This window comes from Cyprinodon tularosa, unplaced genomic scaffold, assembly GCF_016077235.1.
Source record: "Cyprinodon tularosa strain WSP-4 unplaced genomic scaffold, ASM1607723v1 ctg24, whole genome shotgun sequence".
In the NCBI taxonomy this organism is placed as follows: Eukaryota; Metazoa; Chordata; class Actinopteri; order Cyprinodontiformes; family Cyprinodontidae; genus Cyprinodon; species Cyprinodon tularosa.
The window spans coordinates 393,995-415,122 of NW_024038896.1; the positions used below are offsets into that span (position 1 = coordinate 393,995).

Sequence of the window (21,128 nt, forward strand, 5' to 3'; positions counted from 1 at the left end):
AACTGAGACGGTACTGAACAGTAGATGGCAGTATTATGCCTGAGAAGCGTTTAGTCTGCCTGAAACCAAAGAAGAAGAAGAAGCAGGTATACTGCGCCTCAGTAACAAGAAAGGTAAACAAGGCGGCAGGCGTGAGTGACTTTGCAAACTGTTTGGCACTGTGTGGCCAAACATCAGACGAATGGAGGATCATGCCTACTCTGTATCACAACGAAAAGCGGCGGACACCGAACCCCCGTCATCTAAGAAGCGGAAACACGACGAGAATAAACGCAAGCGTGACAAGAAACGGCAAAAAACACGGATCAACATTGGCACGGCATTTACACGATGGAAGTCACTGATGGAGGAAAAAGGTTTTCAAAGTGACGCTCAAGTTGCCAGTTTTCTCTTGGACAGGTAATTAATCCTACACACACAATTGTCTAATATCACTGCAGTTTTTGGAGTACAGGATGCTCAGACCTGTCTAAAACAATAACATGCTGCGTGATGATGCTGTTACTCTCCAGTATACTTATTCAGCAACGTCCCTGACGTTTCACAGGTAATGATTCAGTAATTTTCTGTAAAATAATTTTCTGGATATATACCTCGGTTACTTCTCTCCGGCTCCTTTGGAGATCTTCAAGCCTTTCCTCCTCTGCTCTCACCCCGCTGGCTCCCCTCTCTCGCCTGGCCCTAGCTGCACGGCCTCCCTGCCTTCGCCCTCGTCCTCTCCCTCTCCCTCGCGTTGTAACCCCCGTGCCACCAAAATGACTTGGACTCTGTAAACGGGGGATATATATTCTTCCAGCGAACACAATCTCGCTGTTAAACTAATGACTACAATTACTTCGTCTGTTTATATCACCATGCAAAGCAGCTCACCAAGACGTCACAACGATGTAGAAAAAATAACGGGTATATTTATTATCTTAAGTCTACATGAAATCTATACCCTACACAGACTAATGAAATACTATCTGTAAAATTATCTATGTAAACAAACCTCATCACTTGAGAGGGTAGGTGATGTGGACGTCGTAGAAGAAATTTTGTCCCGTAACGCTCGCCGTACTGTTGGGGGGGAGAAGCGGTGGGGGGGAGATGTTCATGTTGCTGCGGTCTGTAGTCTGACCGCTAGATGTCGCTGAAAATTACACACTGTAGCTTTAAGCCAGAGCGGGAAGGTGGCAGGTGACCACTGGGGTCAAGATGACCACATATCCCATAACTAAGCTGATCTGGCCACCCAGTTTAACCCAGTGTTGGCTTTCTCGCTGTGTGTGCATATGGACGCTTCCCAAAAAACACAAAAATAGCACGATAGGTTGTTGTGTATAATCTGCTGTGGGATTCAGAGGTCAGGAATGTGCTGCGGCTCCAAAGGGTTACGGCGTTTGCAACAGGCGAGCATGAAGCAAATGTGGCTAGAATTGAAGCAATAAACACGGATGTGTTTAGGTTTCTGACAGATTTCATTCAAGGCTGCGTCTGAGTTTTGTTTGTGTGTTTGTTTTATATTTTGTTGTTCCTTGTTTTTTTTTTTTGGTGTTTATGCAGCCAGAGCACAAACATACATTTCCACACCGCTCCTCCTTGCGGTGCACGCTCGTGTCAGGTGTGCTCTGTTTTCCCTCGTCAGGGCAGAAAGGAATCTGGGCCCGGATCCAAGCTGACTATTAGGAGCATATTGCCAGGATCGGGGACAAGAAGCAACACATCCACTCCTCCTTCTCCACTCTCACTGCTCATCTCCCTCGTACGGGAATTTTTTTTTTGTGCTGCATCTTCACATCTACTGCTAAGTTTCTTTCACACGTTTTCTTCTTTTTATTTTAAATGCTTATTTTTAGCTCCCAAGTTTTTATGTTTTGCATATCTCCTAAAACTGCTTACATACCTGACAAGGTTCTATCAAGACCTTACTGCACAGAAGTCGCACAAATCTTCACTTTTTGGAGTTTTTGACTTTGTCATTTCTGGGTTTTTAGAGAATATCCTTCTATGCTTCTCAGTCCCCTGAGGCTGCTGTCTTTTTTTGTGTTTCACCCTGTACAAGTTGATTGATTGATACAGGCGCCACCAGTGGGGAGTTAAAATCCCGGTGTGTTAAGCTTGCAGCTAACAAAATAGTGAACAAATTCTGAACAGATTGAACAGCAGTTTTCAGCATTTGAGCAACTATCAAAAATTTAAGCAATCAGAGAACTAGTAACCAATTCCTTATACTGGTTTTAATCTCTTCTAATATCTTTTTAAGATCTATTAAACAAACAAAAAAACACTTTTTGTGTTTGAATATTCTGAACAAATCCAATGTGGTTATTTTGGATATCGGTACCATTATCAAACACCATTGTGCACCAACAGTTTCCTGGATCGGTGGCGTCTTCAGATCTGGTGTAACACAGACCCCTACAGATGATCTGTGTCGTCATCAGCATCTGCAATGAAATTAAGGAAATGCAGACATTTTGATTTACTGCAGTATTTAGTTTCCCTTTGGGAAAAAAATATGTATTTTAAATCAGTTGGGATTGTATTAGTGTTTTAGCTTGATGAAGAATATTAGCACAGTTATGATGCCTATATTTCTTGATTCAATTTATTCCTCAAAGCATATAATTGAACTTTTTAAGGGGGTAAAACAGAGAAACTTTGTGAAAAATATTATTATCTGCTGTCATGGTACTTCCTGTTGCGGCAACCTAAAAGAACAACCAGATGCATCCAAAAGGAAATACGGTTTCCTTTTTAAAAGCTTTCAACACATTTTTTTGTTTTCTCTTCTTAAACATCAGACTGATGCTGACCATTGCTGACCAGGTCTTCCATCAGTAACAACTTCCAAACTTGTGAGCTAGATCTTCCTCCTAGAGAGTATCTGTTTGGCATTGACTGATCAGAAAATGATTGATTTTTGTTTTCTGCTCAGTCAAAGAACAGGGACAGGTAAAAATAAAACTTCCAGTCAGTCCCAGAGGGGGCATCCCACCATCTACACTCTCTAAGGTTTGATGCTGTCCAGGAAAGAGGGTAAACTAAAAAGAGAGGCTACCCACAGAGGCAGACAATAAACTGAAAATGATCTTTTTCCCTCATTTGAGTGAACTACTGGGTCCACTTGGATATCTGCAGATGTTAGCCATATATTTACACCTCTATCTCCTTCTCCCAGCTCTGTCTGATCTTGTGTTAATACTTGGAATTTTGCCAGTTTAGTCCATGTTTATGCGATGAGATGAGGAGAGGTGGGAATAATAGACCTGGATGAATAATGTGGGAAGTTTGGATAAGGAGTTTGTGTACTGATAAGAAGACCATGTTATCACTTGTTTTTTTTTTTGGGTTTAGAGCAGGCATGCCCAAAATCATTCCTCGAGGGCCGTTGTCCTACAGGTTTTCAATGTTTCTCAGCTTCAGCATGACTGATTCTGATGTTTTCAGTTAAGCAAAAGCCTGTCAATAAGCTATCGATGGAAATCCGCTGTGTTGAAGCCCAGAAACCTCTAAAACCTGCAGGACAGTGGCCCTCGAGGACTGACTTTGAGATGAATAAGTCTGGAAAAATGCAGTTTTTCATGTTTTTGACTTTTTATGTGTGTTGTGTTTACCTTGACAGCATCTACTCATCCTACTCCTCCTCATCCTCCTTGTTCTCCCTTTCTCTGGACAACTTTGGGAATGGGCCAGTGCCTTGCCTGGGTGCATCTCTCTGCCCGGTGGTGTGGCTGGCGTCGTGCGAGAGTGAGAAGGGCAGCGGGTAGGTCATAGAGCCTCCCTACCCCTCTTGGTCACTCGTGTTGCCCTCAAGTGACTTTTGGCCTTTGACTGAGCCGCGACCCCGCCTTGTCCAGCCATGCCCTTCCGGCTGAGACTGAGGCGCACGCGGCGCTACAATGTCCTGAGCAAGAACTACTTTGTAACACGAATCCGGCTGCTGGACAACAATGTGATTGAATGCACCCTGTCAGTGGAGAGTACGGGACAGGAATGTTTGGAGGCGGTGGCCCAGAGGCTGGAGCTGCGGGAGGTCAGTACCTTACTTTCTAACTATGCGTGAAAACAAAGTAATAAGCCCAATAATATAACGTAATAACCCTACTGGGATTTGTTTGATTTCCTTCATAATTTGGCTTTTGTTACAGTATTACTTTATTGCCTTTGCTTGTGCAATTGTCACACTTTGACACCCAGTGTGTGTCTGCTTCCCCTTTTCCCCTGCTCCCTGTTGTTTGTCTCTAACGAAGCATGGCTACCTCTGTCCTCTTGTCAGAACAGAAGAAACCTCACCTACTCTAAATGAACCTCCCCTTTCCCTTCTCTTTGTGCTCTTCTGTCTGTCTCCCTCTTTGCTCTTCTAAATTTTAAGCCTTCACAGTTTTTGTATTTTCTTTGTCTTTACTGCGCTACACGCAGGTATTCATATCCTTTAAAGTGTTCAACCTTGTTTTAGTGTTCAAACTACAAACAGAATATACCGAATTTTTTTGTACTAGACCAACAGAAAATATCACATAATTACATGAATTTCAACATTTTTGAAAGTAAAAGTCTGAAATGTTTGGCATCCATTTTTATTTGTCATGTTAACTTTGATTAACCCTAATAAAATCCACTGTGGACAAGCGGATCTTAAGAAATAAGTGGTTTATCATTGTATACATTTTAGTGCAGATAATGATGTTGTTTGACGATTTATGCTTATAATGTCGCTATCGCAAAAAAAGTGTTTGGGTGCTGTTCCATTTTGGGTGCTACAAATTAAGCATATATATATATATACCTGGGCCACTGAAGGAAGAGTCTATGATTCTAACAGGAGTTGTTTAATTTTAGTGGCTGAAATGCTAACCTCTGAGAAAAAAGAATGAGGTAAAGTAGAGAAAAGAGTCAGAAAATCTTGCATAAATGGTCATTTGTATTATGGCAATATTCAACAACACTATTGTGATGCATTTCTCATATCCTGCTGCAGCTCGTCATTTACAAGTCTAAGGGAACAATTAAATCATGAAGACCCGGGGACAAATGATACAGGCCAGGAAGGTTTAGGTGAATAAGTTAAATGTGACTGTCTGAGACCAACTCTCTGACCTGTTAAAAGCTCAGTAAAGCATGGTAGTGGTAGTATCATACTATAGGGAATCCATTCCTGTTAATGCTGGATGTATACTTGCCTGCATCATGACAAAAACTAATGAATGTGTATCATAGTGAGTCCCGTAGTCATATCTGGTTAAAATGAAGTGGTGTTAAACATATTAACATAGTGTTGTGATATTTACCAAGTGTCAGTGATGTTATAAATAAGGGGCTACAACACCACAACTTTAGCATTCATCTGCCTCCTGTTTGCTCACCATCTCAGGGTTTTGAGTGGTTTTGTTTAGCTTTATCTTTTATGGTCTTTATACATACGAGTGACTTTGTTATGTGAGCACTTTATGCAGCAACTGGAAGAGCTTTATTAAAGGAAGCTTAAGTAACACGCAGGAAACAGGTGTGCTCATTGCTGCTGACTAACACAAACCAGTTAATGTCAGCATTTCTCTGTAAATGACACACTGGACCGTTTCCCTATGGGTTGTGATAGAAGATTACAAGTTATTTCTTCCTTTTAGTATAAATTACATGAACAATCCCTTCTAATACATGTGAGTTACATATATAACTCAGGCTGAGAGGCAACAGTTGCCCAATACTATATCAATTGATTTGAAGATAAATAGGAAAAGAAGGAAATTCATGAAGATAAAGTTGTTTACACATCTTTTTTGACAAGTTTTTCCAGCTTTTTATTGTCATTACACTCTCACAAGTACAGAAAAAATTAAATTAACTCTCTGCATTTAATACATCACCTTGAGGAGCAGTCAGCTGCCATTGTTCGGCACCCGGGGAGCAGTGTGGGGTTAAGGGTCTTTTGCTCAGGGATCCATAGTGGCTGTCTGTGGGGAATGGGACTCATACTCAGAACCTCAGGATTCCAAGTTCTATGCCCTAACCATTAGACTGCCACTCCCCGGTAGCAGTGTGCCAGATGTGAACTTGTTTGTACAAATAAACCTTTTTTTCTGCCTGATCAATTATTGCTTGATAAGGTTGGTTTAAAATCTTATGAAAAATGTAGAATGTGTTAATACGCTGTCTGACCTTTAGCCAAATAGGTGTGCTAAATCTGTAAATTCCAGGTTTAGCCTCCTTGAAGGCAAGCGGCAAAACTACACTGTCAGGAAATGAAACAGACTCCCTCTATGTTTTGAAATCTGATAGCAGGCCACTTTGGATCAGCAGATTAACAGGTCATGGAGTTACTTGTAAAGACAAGGCCACATTTATCCCTCTAGATTAAACCCCACATCAGAGAACCAACATTTTTTTCTGAACAGACGAGTGTCATTTCTGTTCCATTCAGCTACTCTAGCTGATTATATTTTGTGTTTAAGGGCACAGAGCGTCAGTTTTCGATAAGGGCTTTATATTGACCTGAAAAATCCTTTAAAAATCCCTAATTAAATTAATATTTGGTTTAAAACCTAGATAGTACTGCTCTAATTATAGAAATCAGAAGCTCATAAATAATATAAAAACAGTAATTTTCAATACAATATCGATACAGATATTGACCAGATACGATATCAGCAGAAATCAAGAAAAAAGTTTTATTTCTTATCTTGAAGTGTATAAGGTTAAAAAAGTGATATTACTAAAACAGAGAACAATGGTGAACAATAAGTATGAAAACAACTGACCCATGTTTTATGAACCAATGGGTCCAATAGTTTATTACATCCAGAAGTGGATTGTTTCTATGGGAGATTTTAGATTCAAACCGATAAATTCTGTTTCTTGACTATCAGATAATTTTTCCAATGTCAATCCCTTCTGGAAATCCCTAATGTCAATTTTTCTCCAATGACAATCTTCTGTTTAAAGGCACATTATGTAACTATTGGCCACTAGGGACGCAAGATCTGTAACTCTGCAGGATTCAACTTTATTGTCATTACACTGTCACAAGTACAATTCTACGAATTTCACTGTCTGCATTTATCCCTTTGGGGAGCAGTGTGGGGTTAAGGGTCTTGCTCAGGGACCAACAGTGGCAGTCTGTGGGAGTGGGGCTCGAACTCAGAACCTCTGAGAACCAAGCGCAATGCCCTAATCACTAGACCAACTTTAATGTTTTTCTTAAGAGATCTGACCCACATGCAGTAAACCACTCAGAGAACCAGGGTAAAAGTTTGAACAGGCTTATTGATAAGGACAGCGGGGGTAGGATTCAGGAAACTCAGTGTGCTGGTGAACCGGAACTGGAAGAGGGAAGGGAAGTATCAGTGGTTAGTTCAGGATCCGTGGGAACTTTGAGCGATGACTGGAGAGACAGAGAAAATGGGACTCACGTTGGTTGAGAAGACCTCTTCTCCCAGAATCCAGTTAGTGTGGGTTTATCCAGAGATAGAGACTCGTTGGTTGGAGGGCGGACAGGTTTAGACTTGGTTGGATCCTGAGGAGCTATTGAGCGGACTGTCACTTGAGAATCCAGGAGGACTTTAACGGAACTTGTGGAGGTTAAGCTCAGTGTGAGACTCAAACAATCCTTCCAGGGGAAGAAGGCTAAACATCCAGCTTGCAGGGAGGCTTCCTGCCAAAAAGGCAAAGACAAACAAACTAGGTTAGGCTCAGCAAAAAAAACAAAGACTCAGTTAGACTCAGCAAAACTCAGCTTGGCTAGAGTACCCAAAACTGGAAAACACTCTGCCGTTGAGGTATTGATACCCCTTGCTCACACTGGCTCCGGTGCGGTTACCGAGCCGACGGAGACCGCAACTCCCGCACACCCCCTCTCACACCGCCCTTTTGACTACGGTGCGGTGCAGCTCTGCGGCTCCGGCAACAGGTCCGGAGATTTAACAGAAGTTCACTTGAGTTCACGTAACTTCACGCGATAACACGGCTCAAATAAGGATATTTGCGAGAGCTTGTTGCGGAGGGCTCCGGCACACCGCAAGGATAGCTTTCTTGCGGAATTTTCTGCAGCGCCGGAGTGTCTCAGTAACCGCAGCCAGATAGCTCAGCAGCCGGTGAGAGAGGTTTACGTCTTTTAAATGACTTGGAATCACTGCGGCGCCGCACCCACCGCACCGCAACGGTAAGACCGGAGTCGGTGTGAGCCTGGGGACAGTCCATGGCTCAAATAGTCCTCAGTAATTAGTCAACCAGCCACAGGTGTGTGGGAGGACCAACGAGAACAGGGCGCCACCTGGTGGTGGAAGGAGAGAACAACACAAAAACACAACCCTCACTAACTGGATTCCTAAAACCACCAATCCCCTCTAGTGCCCCTAGTAGCATTAGTTGTAGCCTGCTAGCTTTCTCTGCGCCTATTTTGCTTCTACTAAACATTGAAAATAATAACAAAGATATATGACTGTATACTAACAGCAAAGTGTAAACTTAGAAGTTTAATAATGAAGTTGAGAAAAGAGAACCGGTTTTACATCCGACTTCTTCTTCCAGCCTGCGCCAACGAAGTATCGACTCGGGCACGATCCTTTTCACGTTTCTCTTTTTAGTGTTCTCAGAAGGTTTAAATGTTTTCTTTGCCTCAGCCATGACCAGTAGTCGAACAGTTAGAAAAATAGTTGAGCAAAAGCCTTAGCTTCATGATGATGATGTAAGAGCCTGTGGCTGTAAAACAATATGTTTTTCCAGGTCACATGACCTGGCCAACGAAGGTGCATCTTCTCCCAACTTACATAGGTGGTATTTCAAGAGGGGAGCCCTGCTCATAGCATTGATAGTGTCATGCACTGTATATTGCCCTAAGGAATTATTTAAAACTACTCATATGCATCCACTATTTAGGTCATAAAGTCTGTGGAGCACCTTTAACTTTTAATACTCAAGTTGAAAAAAAGGGTTGTGCAGTTTGTTAAAACCCATAGGATGAGTCCAAAAACCGTATATGTATTATTATCTCATTCTACACATTCTTAGATCGCTTATCTCTATGTTTATTCCTTAAAAGCTGACAGATAAGTATGGACCAGATGTGACCAGATTTTTCTTCTATTGAGAGACTGTTTATATGTAAACCCTGGATTCATGTATCCAGTAGCAAAGCAGGGTGGCCAGGCAGGGGACAATGTGGACTGATTTGAGGTAGAAAACCAGGTCATGGTTGACCTAATCACAGTGTACCAACAGGAAAGTGAACAGCATCTGTATTTTCTGAATAAATCACTCAGGAAAAAAACATATTTTCACGAAGCATGTGCCAATATATGAATGCACATATTCATACATCTATTTTGATAAAAGTAGTAATTTACGGTTATACATAATATATACACTGAATAGTTGTTCTTTATCTCTGATAATGCAAAAGACTTTATCTCCTCCCTCATAATGCACAAGAATATAGTTCTGAAAAGAGCATGAATTCTTTGTCATCTTTAAGGTAATGTTTGGAGTAATTCATCACTGTATTCTCTTGTCAGTTTATGGTTTATAAACAAACGTTTTTCTCTTTGTTTTGTAGACCCATTACTTTGGACTGTGGTTCCAGGGAAAGACCCAGACACCGGCCCAACGCTGGGTAGAACTGGAGAAACCCCTCAAGAAACAGCTGGACAAGTTTGGCAATGAGCCGCAGCTGTTCTTTGGAGTCATGTTCTATGTTCCTAATGTTTCCCGTCTGGAACAAGAGGCCACCAGGTAAGGAGTCTGAAAGAATGTACTTGGTTTATATACAAGAGCTGCATATGGTTGAAAAGCTCTGTGAGAGTTTAAACTAATCCATAAATTTATTTAGTTTATCAGTTTAGGTAAAAACATTTGCAACTATTGTAAATGCATCCAACAAATGTTAAAAAACAACTGAGGGCCAATTTTTTTGTGCTATTATTTACGGAAGATTTGTTATATAATACATTTTTTTCATTTTGTCATGTTACAACCAATTTGAAAAAAACATAAAAAACAATGTTAGCTAGTAGTATACCTTGACTAATATACTGTCTGTTTGTTGTGTGCTGTAAATGTAACTTTACTGTTGTAAGGCTAAACTGAAGGTTATGTCAGCCGCTTATCTTATTGATAATGATCCTACTAGAAAAAAAAGAAAAAAAAAACTAATATGTAGACGCACTGTAAATACTCTATATATTCCAGTCACCTTTTTTTTCCTTTTGCACATTCATCTTCTTTGACTTTTTGAGCTGATGCAATGAGTAAATTTCTCAAATGTGAGATCAATAAAGTCAATCAATCAATCAATCAATCAATCAATCAATCAATCAATCAATCAATCAATCAATCAATAAATCAATATGGCGGCTATTAGCAGTTTTCAGTCACATAAGAATGGCTTCATATTGTGCCTCCTACCTACTAGTAGGCTCAGGCCCACTAAAATGATTCCTTTTTTTCTCATGTTATTAATTAATATCTTTTCATATGTAATCTGAATGTTATTTCAGTAGTTCTCCTTTTATTGTTAATAAACAACAACAAAAAAACTCTGCATCTCGCTCATATTAAACAAAGCGAAAACAAAAAAAACTTGTATCCTGTTAACTGAGTTGTTTTTAAAGATCACATGAAATCCGTACGGACTTAAACATGTGGAATTTATTCAGGGTAAAGGTTTGAACAACACTTATTTACAAAAATAGGTACTTTGTAAATAAAGAAGATAAAAACTAAAAGTAGGTAAATTGTAAATAAATCTTATGGTTTTAGAGGTGGCCAAAGTGGCTAGAAGAGGCACAATATGAAGCCATTCTACAGGATTGATAGCTTGATCACATGTGGTTCTGTTTAAACTACTGGTGATAATAGAAATACCTGTATTGTCCCACTTTGGGTGAAATTCTGGTGTGAAATAAGTAGACGGGAAAAAGCTTACAGAAACACACAAGACAACATGATATGAAAGTAAACAAACTTTTAAAATGTAATCTTTACAACAAAAGTGAAACAGACATCTCAGGAAATAAAAAGAAAAAAAAAAACATGGCAGATATTAATTAGAAGTATTCAGGGAAAAATAAAGAAAAAGTTCAAAAGAAAAGAAAATCATCAGCCGGTTTACAAAGGCATGGAAAAACATTGTAAAAAAGCCTCATTGTAAAAAAAAAAACTGTTCCCAAGCAAGTAAAAACATGCAAATAGTCATGAACATCAGTGCAGATAAAGGCATCGATTTATAAAACACCTACTGAGCAGATTAGAAACAATGCAAATAATGGTGTTCAAGTGGGAAAAAAATGGTTGTTGAACAGATTTGGACACCAAGCACAAGTAAAAGTTTTAGACAATATTTGCTGAACTATTTTGGAGAGAAAGTTGCAAGGTGGACCCAAACTATTGGATTCTATCATTTTGTGATATGATGAACTGATATGTTTGAATTTGGTTAAATCTGCTGAAGTGAAGATGCTAACTTTAGTTTATCTGAGTACATGTAATTTTTTCTTGCTGCACAATCTTTGAATATTTTTTTAATCTTTGGCTAGAGTTAATAACATATTTTTCACGTTTCTTCCTAAAAGAAACCCTTTGAAACAGAATTAAATCAATTTAATCTCCATAAAGTCAAATGCAAAGAATAATCTATTGATCATTGATAATTAATGCATAACGCTGAGGCAGTTATGCATCTGCAGTGCAGGCATTGTGTTCAATTTTTATTTATTTTTTTTCAATTTTTATTTAGCTATTCAAACAATTACTAATTAGTTTGCATATATATTCTATATTCTCAGAGTCGGTCAGTGTGAAGTTCTTGTCATATAAGCAGCTTTATTCTTTTAAATGAGCCATATTTCTTCTAAGTACGGAGAGTTTAGAACAAAAATAGCTTCAAAAGTGTCAATCACTGCCATCATGAATAGTCTGGGAGCGTTAGCGGGCCTGTGAATGAACATGTTAGGTAGCTGTGAAGAGTGCATGTCGGGGTCAGCGTGGAGCGGACAGCCTGACATCTCAGACTGATTTACGCACAAAAACACACTACGTCTCGCACTCTGCTGCTCCGCCTTGCACTGAGCCGATGAATTTGTGGCCTCTGCCCTGCTGGATGTGGGATAGGTCGATGGCAGGTCGCAGCTTGATGCCTTGACACCAGATTGAATTTGAAGGTGTGTGCCTGTTTATTAACCATTTCTCGTGCTGAATGTCCTCAGTGTTTCTGGAAAGGCAGGATGGGACATGAATCGGACTGACAGCAATGAAAAAAAGGTGTTTTTGAGCAACTTGGGCCCAAGATAGTGAAGCAGAGTGCATGTTTACCCTCCTATTATACAGAAATAGGGAGTTAATCCGGTTAGAAGGTGATATTCCTGGAATCTTCTGCAGGATTTTATGATATGTGTCTATAGCGGTTGTGGAGGTTATGATGAGGGCTTGGGGACAATTAAGGTAACAATGGCTTCTCTTGGAACCCCTCCCTCTTTTTTGTTGCACTCTCTGAACAGTCTCACCTTTACTCCTTTTGTAGAGCAGAACTCCCAAAGTTGAGGGCGGATGGTTTTCAGTCAGTGTCCCTTCATCGTCCTTCTTGTTCCTCCCCCTCTTTTTCTTCTTGTGTTTGTCAGGAATGTTGTCGGCACAGCCGTTCAGCGTAGGAGGCGGGCCTTACATTCCTATCCGCAGAAGTACGGGGGGGATAAAGGGGGAGGGGGCGTCTGGTTAACAAAAAACACACACTTCTCTCACACTGGCCTTAGAAGCCAGCTGCAGCCCTGTCAGTGGAGTCAGTATAATGGACCACATTGAAAGATCATACCTGCTCCCTGGGGGCTTGTCCTGTTACTCTACTCATCACATTTAAACTGTTAAACGTTCAATGATCCATCATGATTTTAGTAGGTTTTCTTTTTAAACCATCAGTCTTGTGCAATTAGCAGATTTTCTTTGAGATTTCCTGCAACTAAACATATTCTTTTATAAAAGTGCATATTTTGCTGGTAATTAAAATTTTAAAAGTATAGTTGGATCACATAAAGTAAAATAAAATCAGTTACTTTTATATATACATAGGGAAGGGGAAGGATAGCCTGTTGGCTTTAGCTAAATGAGAGACAGAAAAAGAAAGGAAGGCAAGCAAGGACAGAGAAAGTGAAGGTTAGAGGATAATCTCTTGTTTTTCCTGGAACCTTTTAGAAGGTATGCTGTATGATATGAAAGAAAACTACTGAACAAAAACTGAAAATAATTCTCTAACATTTAACTGAACCACAAAAAAAGCCCCTGGAAGCATTCTGCCAGTAAAAAGCAGCATATTGGCTGTCTTTGTGTAAATTTTGTGCGAGTGATGTGACTTGTTTTGATGTGGTCAGGTCTTTGAAGTTCAGGATTCGACTGATATGTAACCTGAAACTGAAGCTCACTCTCTTCCTCTCGCCGCACAGCTGCAAAAATGAACCACAGGACTGTTTAAATCTCTGTCTGCTTTTTTTTCAAAAATATCAGCTTGAATTATGAGCTGCACACACACAGTTTTACTGTAACACAATATTATCACTTCCAGTTATTCACAAATGCATAATTTCTTTGTTTCTATTTCTTAGAAGAAGAAAACTGTGTTTCTGTCAGGATTTCCCAAATATAAACTTTAGGTTCCTGGTAGTTCCTGGTTAGATGTCATCCATTTTATCCCAATTTTACTAGTGATAAGTATTTATATGGTATGTGTTTTCTAGAAAAGGAAGCAATAAATTGCAACAACAACCTAAGCTAAAATAATGTTGAATTTACGAAATAAAAGAGTTTTTTGCGATGGGGGGGCTATATTGACTTCTAATTGATCATATTTTTTTGTATTCATTTTGATAAATAAAATAAAAACCGGATTCACCAATACTTCAACAGTATTTCATGTTTTTTTCACTGTCTGGTAACGAAAGCCAAAGTTAAACTTATACGGTTTGGTAACAATGTCATATTTGAAAACAACATAGTACACGTCACAAAATGAAGGTGTTTGTGTCTTTAAGAATAATTAGTATTATAAAAAAAAACATTGTTGATTATTTTTGATAATCGAGTTCATCGGTAGAGTAATTCACAGTTTGGTTTAGATGTTATGCGTTCTGTCAGTAAACAGATCATCTTTCAAGTTGCGAAAATGTCCAGATGTGGATGTTTAGGGGTTGAAATTAAGACTAAAAAAACGCATTAAGGAACGTGCTCTTAAAAGGTGATCAGAGAAAGAAGCTGGAAGCTGGAAAGAAGCCAACCATTTAGTTGTGAATTCTTAAGCCGGGCATACATTGTGTGATTTTTTTCAATCGTTGCACGTATCTACAGGTCACACTGTACAATAAAACCGCAGGGTTTCTTTGTACGGTCTGAGTTCACCGCTCACGATGTATGTGCAGCACAGCGCTCTGATGCGATCTACCTGCTCACTAGGGTTGTCAAAAGTATCGACACTCAAAAAAGTATCGATACTGAAATGTTGAATCCGGATACAATACTCGTTTTTAAAAGTATCGATACAGTGCCGTCACCAGTGGCACCTAAGCAGTCATTCATCTAAAGTGCAGAATAGAGGACAATGCACTTTCAGAACACTGTGTGATTGAATAATTCTGTGCTCTTTTCAGTTTCAGACTTTTTTTTTGTAACAGGTGCAGCTGCTGAGAATAATTTTTGTTTCTTAACTGGTTTGGCTAGTGTCATTGTTATGTGTGCAAAGCATAGCCTAGGAAGGAACACTTAATTTTAATTTTATAAGTTTTTTATCAAGCTTGCTTAATATTATGCACAGCATACAACCTTTATTGTGTTTATTTATTGTATTTTATTTATTAATGAAAATATTTCTGTAGAATTTTGGGGTCTTTGTTTTTATCCTTGTGGTATCGAAAATGGTATCGAGTATCGAATATTTTCCTTAGTATCGGTATCGAGTTGAAAAGTTTAGTATCGTGACAACCCTACTGCTCACACTGTACGTCCAAAAACCACGTCGGACTCAGCTCCGCAGTGAGATGGCGCTACTCTGACTCGTCTATCCGGAAGCTAAACCGGTAGAAGAGAAATATGAAGCTCGCTAGAGAGAAAAGCGCTGCCTTGGCAATTTGTGCAATTTTGTGTGCTAAAAGCCCTAAAAAGAAATGGCGGAGGCGTATTTGGACAAAGACATGGCTGAGCAAAAGTGGCTACTACGGTCTGTCAATTTTACAGAAAGAACTCAATTTCACTCGCACCCCCGCCATGCTTCTGTGTTTTCATCTTAGAGGAAGAAAAAGAATCCTTGACTGAATCCTCCGCTGAACGATTTTTTCCACGACGGTCGACTGAAAATCAAACGTGTTTGATTTTCTCCCAACCTCACGATTCCTGATCGGGAGGTGGTCATGAGAGGCTGATCGTCCCTCGTTACACTTCGCAACGACGATCAGGCTGACAGACGGCCAGATCGGAAAATTCTCGCACGATTGGAAAGTCGCTCCGAAAAGGGCAAAAAATCACACAGTGTAAGCCCGGCTTTAAAGAGGCACTACAGATTTTTCTAATCATAATGTCTCCTGTGGCCAAAACACAGAACTGCAGCACTCTTCTTCTTGTGTTTGTACCTTGCGCTCATACTTGATGAGTTTATTTTGTTAGTTTTATTTTTTACTTTTTTTTCTCTTTATGTGGAGTAGCCATTGGTGTCTGAGTTGATCTGGGTTCCTGTCGCTTCTTAGTATCCATAAATTCCATCTTGAATATACCGCTATGGTTGTTTGCTTGGTCGAACCCATTCAATATGGACGTACTTGGCGTCACATCCACAGAACTTCCAACCCAAAGCACATTCAGGGAAAACAGGCTTCAGGCTTATAGATGGGTTGGCTCTGAATACTCAGGTTTCAGTCTGCTCATTAAATTATGTCTTAGTCGTAAAGGGTCAAATAAAACGGTTATTTTGTAGATATTTTTCAGTAAAAACTGAGATAATTTAAAACAAGTAGAAACATATTTTATGATCTCAGCTATGATGTTAAGTTTCCTTGTCAGATACATTTTTATATGTCCTGATGCTTTTACACATAATTAATATATTTTGCCTGCAACAGCCATGATAAACCTAATGCCAGTGTTTAGCTGTGGTGGGAAATTAGTTCAAAAAGTTTTTTATTTTTTATTTTGTTTGGATAACTAAAAGCTGTTTTTTCATTAACGCTGAACACAGTTTACCACCATCAATGATTTCCATATAGATATAGAGGGTGTTTTCTCAGAAGATCTTTTTCAGAGGTTTGGTTGTAGAGGGTGTGTGGTCCAAACCTTCTGTTCCCTGATATGAAGGGGCGGAAAAGTGTCTCAGTGAGAGAAAGTAAAGACCGTAAACGAGAGTTGTTGACCAGAGTGGGGCCAGCTGGCCTCAGCAGCCCCCGAGGCCACCATCAGCAGCAGCCTTGAAATTGTAGCTTTGTTCAGCCAGTTTTAACCAACACACACACACACACAGACGCACACACCCTCTGCTGTGCTTCTCGCTGATTCAACTCATTTCAAAGTGAAATTCTTCTGCCTCCCACACAAACCGTCTGGACCCTTCACAGGCTGATGGGCTGCTCATGGTGATACCCCTGCAGAGGTAGTGGGAGTAAAGGGGGGGGGTCAGCCATATGTACACACATACTGACATCCAGTCGTGCACATATGCTTACAGGATTGTTGTCCAAGCCACTTGGACATCTGGCTGCATGTCTTTTAAAAGTGGGGCTTGAACATGCGTGGGTGTATGAAAGGCTCTTTGTGCCTGTTACAGTGTCTGGACTTCCTGCAGAATATTCTGCTTTGAGGAAGTCGCAAGAAACTCCCAGTAAGGAAAGCTTTACCTCATGTAGTAAGAGTAAGTAAGTATATTTACCAGCTGTTAAAGGATCATGAAGTCATTCTGACTTACTAAGTACTTCTATGACACAGAAGTGGTGTTTCTACATACGTTTGAGTCACTAAGGAAATACCTAGCTGTGTGAGTTAATATTTTGGTGAATGCTGAAAATTTGGAAGTTTATTAAGCTTGTTAATTATGACGGTATGGGGAATGTGCCAAAACACTTTATTCATTGACTAAATGAAATGTCCGTTTGTATCTCCTGCTCCTAGATTTTGACCTGTACATCGACCCTTTGATGAAAATAATCTGCCACAAAATCGACCCCTTTAAGAAACAGATTCATCAGTTATTAGCCATTATGTACAGGTGTGGGATCTGAGACGGTTGTGAGAGAAATTATTCTTTCAGACCAGTGAACCGTCTCTTTGTTCATGGGGCCTTGTGTTTTAGATTATTATCTTATCAAGTGATATGTTATCAAAGATCCTAACATTTTTAAAATGGTCAGCGCCACAGCATCATAGAACCTCCGACCATACTTAGCAATGGGCATGAGGTTCTTTTGGACATACAAATCCTTTGCTTTATGATGAATTCACTTGCCAAATGCTTAATTTTATGACCCATCAGCACTTTGTTCCGGTTAAAATCCCAGCAGGGTTGACCAAAATGTTGCTGTGTCGCTAAAACACTGGGAGGCTATCAGACTACCTACATTGAAGTGCAGCATTTCTGTCTCCATATTGTAGTAAACTTTGGTCCCTCTTCCAGTTTTTTATTTTTTATTTTGAGAAGGAGCTAAGGAAAACTGGCCCCCATAGTCATGTTTGCAAGTAATTTTTCACAAGACCAAGTCAAGTTCCAGGTCATTGAGTCATCAAATCCATTCTTAGGCTGAGCAAAAGACAAGTTTAAGTCAATTCTCTTACCCTTAAGTTCAAGTCAAGTATTGAGACTGTAACCAAATTTCAAATGCTATCTAGTATACCTGTAACACCTCAATGCAGGTTAGTATTTAGTTCTGTATCGATTTATTCTTACCATGAGTTTTTGGTTGAAGAAAGCTTGTTTAATTTTTCATTTGGATCCTCTCAAAGCAGAACAGATCCCAGCCCTATTTTCTTTTACTACCTAAATTAAAATATTTTTATGTACCTCTTCCAATGCACTTGCAGACCACTAGGGAAACGAACACCCCTGGTTGGGAGTCACTTATTTAAACATTTATTTAACAAATTTCTTCTAACGTTTTTAGATTTCATCATGCGAAAAAATCTTAGAATCTTCTTTAAAGGACTCTAAAAAACCCCCAACAACTAATGGATTAAACTTTTAGAAAGAAAAAGAAAAGCAATAGAGATTGAAAGTTATCAATGTGAAATTTCTGAATTTTTTTATTTCAAAGTGCATCGTTGGCCAGTTTGTAGTAGAGAACGACCGATAAAGGTTTTCTAATCGCGTTGTCGATACCAGTTATGTGCTACTAAGTGTTAGGGGCTTATTCTTACAGCTGATATTCCTTTATTCTTCTACCATTTACACAAAAAATGACATAACAATAACAAATGTTAGACAGGCATGAATTTATATATAAAAAAGTGTGTTAATAAAGAAAAAAAAACACTAACAATGGATAGCAAACAGAGGGAGCAAAAATTTCATGCACCTTACTTGACCTCAAGGGATAGCTATGTAATGAATCAGCGAACACATGCATGTATTGGCCGATACTGATACATGAAAAAAAATGCTGAATGCGTAGATTTTCGCCATTTACTCCAGCTTCCTCCCACTTTCGGTAAAAACCTTTGGTCTGGGTTAATTGGTGACTCTAAATTGCCCTTGGGGGTGAATGTGTGTTTGCGTTCTGTAGTTTCCTGTGACCGACTGCTGACCCTTTTGCACCATAGAGAGCTGGAAATAGGCACCAGATCCCCGTGTTTTCTGTCTGTGACTACTATAAAGCATCTTTTTGCTTATAGGACTTTCTCTACTGAAGAACCTGGTAATGGTGATATGATATTTGATATAACTTTCTAATGTTGAGTCCTGTTTCATGGTTGAAATTATTAAAATGCAGTCTAATGGATTGGATTGGATTCTATGAGATTCTTGATCTTTTTTCTTTTTGCTTTTTTGCATCAGGTATTTCAAAAGCTTACCATCTGCTTCATCTGACCTCTACCATGTTTTAACACCATCATGTTGTTCTGATCCAACTTTAGAAAATAAACAACCTCTTCCATCTTTAGCATCTCCGCAGTCTCGGCCCTGAGAATGCAGGGAAAACATGGAGAGTTTTAAAAAGCACAAAGTCCACAATCGTTTAAAAGATTATGTATTCTGAAAGGCTCCTCCCCCTTCCTGACCAAATTTAGCCCCGCCCCCATTTTCTCCAGCCTCCTCTGTGGTTGGGGTTGACTTAATTAGAGGGTTGCCACGGGAACAGAATGGCATCTTAGCCAACGGTGGTAATGACAGGGTGAGGGGAGGAGGGCGGGGTCAGATTATAGGTCTGTGAGTGTGCCTAGAGGAGCTTGAAAAGGAAAAGAAACACTAAGACACAGTGGAGAGAATGTGACAGAATATGACTTATAAGGGATGTGAGGTGGGAAATGAAAAGAACAGAAGTTTTAGGAATAAGTAAATCCTGGTATTTTTGGTGATGCGGGGGAGAGAGGGAGTGACCAAACATGGAATCGTGTGGTTTCTAAATAGACTCAGTTTCTGTCTGTGCATCAACTTGTGTGTGAATGTGTCAGAAAAGGTGTCTCACAGCCCACTTTAGAAAGATTCAGCCTGTGTTTACCATGGCAGCAGAGTGGGAAACACTGTGTGAGTTTTTCTGTAGCTAAGCCCAGTCATCACAACGGTCCTCCCTGCCCTCCTTGTGTGGCCACTGTCATTCTTCAGAAGACAAACACTCAGCAGCAGGAGGCTAAAAAAGGACAAAAAAGAAGCATGGAAACTTAAGGTGTTTTCTGTTTTCAACTTTGTTTTGAATTTTACCACATTCTCTGATAGCAGAGAGAAGCCTCAAGAGTCCAACCTCAGTTAATGTATCGGTTTACACTTGACAAAACCACCATTGCCCAAAGCCACAGTGAAACAAGTCCCAGTTTTCCTCTCATTTGCAGACCTACTTTAACTTTGTAATTGATATTTGACTTAGTTCAGCAACCCCCCCACCCCCTCCATGAATGATTACAGACCCACAAAATCATTTAGTTTAGCATCCAGTTGGCATTCCACTGCAGTTAAAAATGAGTCAGTGTTGTTTCAAACAGAGGTGATTCACTCATTCCTCACTTCTGCAGCAGGCCTCTCTGGCTTTGTTCAAGGGAACCAGAACAAGCTTGACGCACATTTTCTGTCGCGCAGACCAGAAACAGAAGAATACGTCTTCTGTGTTCTGTCGGCGTGTTTGCAATCCTTCCATCGCCACAGCAAAAGCTTTCCTGTCATGCTCTGGATACATTAATGATCTTAAAGACAGAACCAGCATTAATTCTTTATACATTGGTGATTAGTGATTGTGCGACTTGGTGAAACATCCAACATTAAACCCCAACCAAATTCTGGAGGGTTTCTGAAAGTTAATAAATGACCACCCACCCACCTATTTTAAAGCCACCCACAGTTTTACTTTTAAAACTGTTACTTATTCATGGCGGCTTTTCATTAACCACATAGCACTTTGGCTTTAAACGAACAAGAAAACTAAACTTTTATTAATGAGGGCTTGACTAGCTGAACGTAACATAACCTATATCATCCTTTTCAATTATTGCTATTAAATCATTTTTATACAGCTACCAAGGACTAGTTCTCATGAAATTGCAAGTTGAACAGTTTTCAGTGAGTTGCATAACAGTTTATTCAGCTGTGATGAACATTGTGTCATTTTTTCACAAGAATCAGGCAAATATCATTGTACAGTCATTATGGTCAATGACTGTAAAAGAATCCTTCACAATACACAGTTTTAAAAATCCTTAATCAAAGAACAATTTGTTAAAAGATTTGGATGTGTTGGATTTTTAAGCTTGTATATTTTTAACTAATCCTAACTGAAAAATGAATAAAATGTTTTCTCTTCTTCTGTGACTGTGAGTTTGTGAATGAGTGATTGTAGTGTAAAGTGCTTTGGGATCCTAGGACTTGATAAAGCGCTGGCCATTTACGATACTTTACATCTGTGGCTGCAGCACTGTCCAAAGAGTCTTATCAGGTGTTATTTCTTTATATTTTGGTTTCTGAAGCTAAACTTTCCTGTAACCCTTTATATTGATGC

General features: G+C 39.5%; 1 protein-coding gene across 1 annotated transcript in view; it reads left to right on the forward strand.

The window, feature by feature from the left end:
* The window catches only part of LOC119785083 (tyrosine-protein phosphatase non-receptor type 14-like), a 50,062-nt gene that overhangs the window by 12,162 nt on the left and 16,772 nt on the right, over positions 1-21,128 (forward strand). Inside the window, exons 2-3 of the mRNA XM_038287483.1 lie at positions 3,608-4,018; positions 9,533-9,708. Coding sequence (XP_038143411.1) covers positions 3,845-4,018; positions 9,533-9,708 — 350 coding nt within the window. The 5' untranslated portion in view covers positions 3,608-3,844. The remainder of the gene's footprint in view (positions 1-3,607; positions 4,019-9,532; positions 9,709-21,128) is intronic.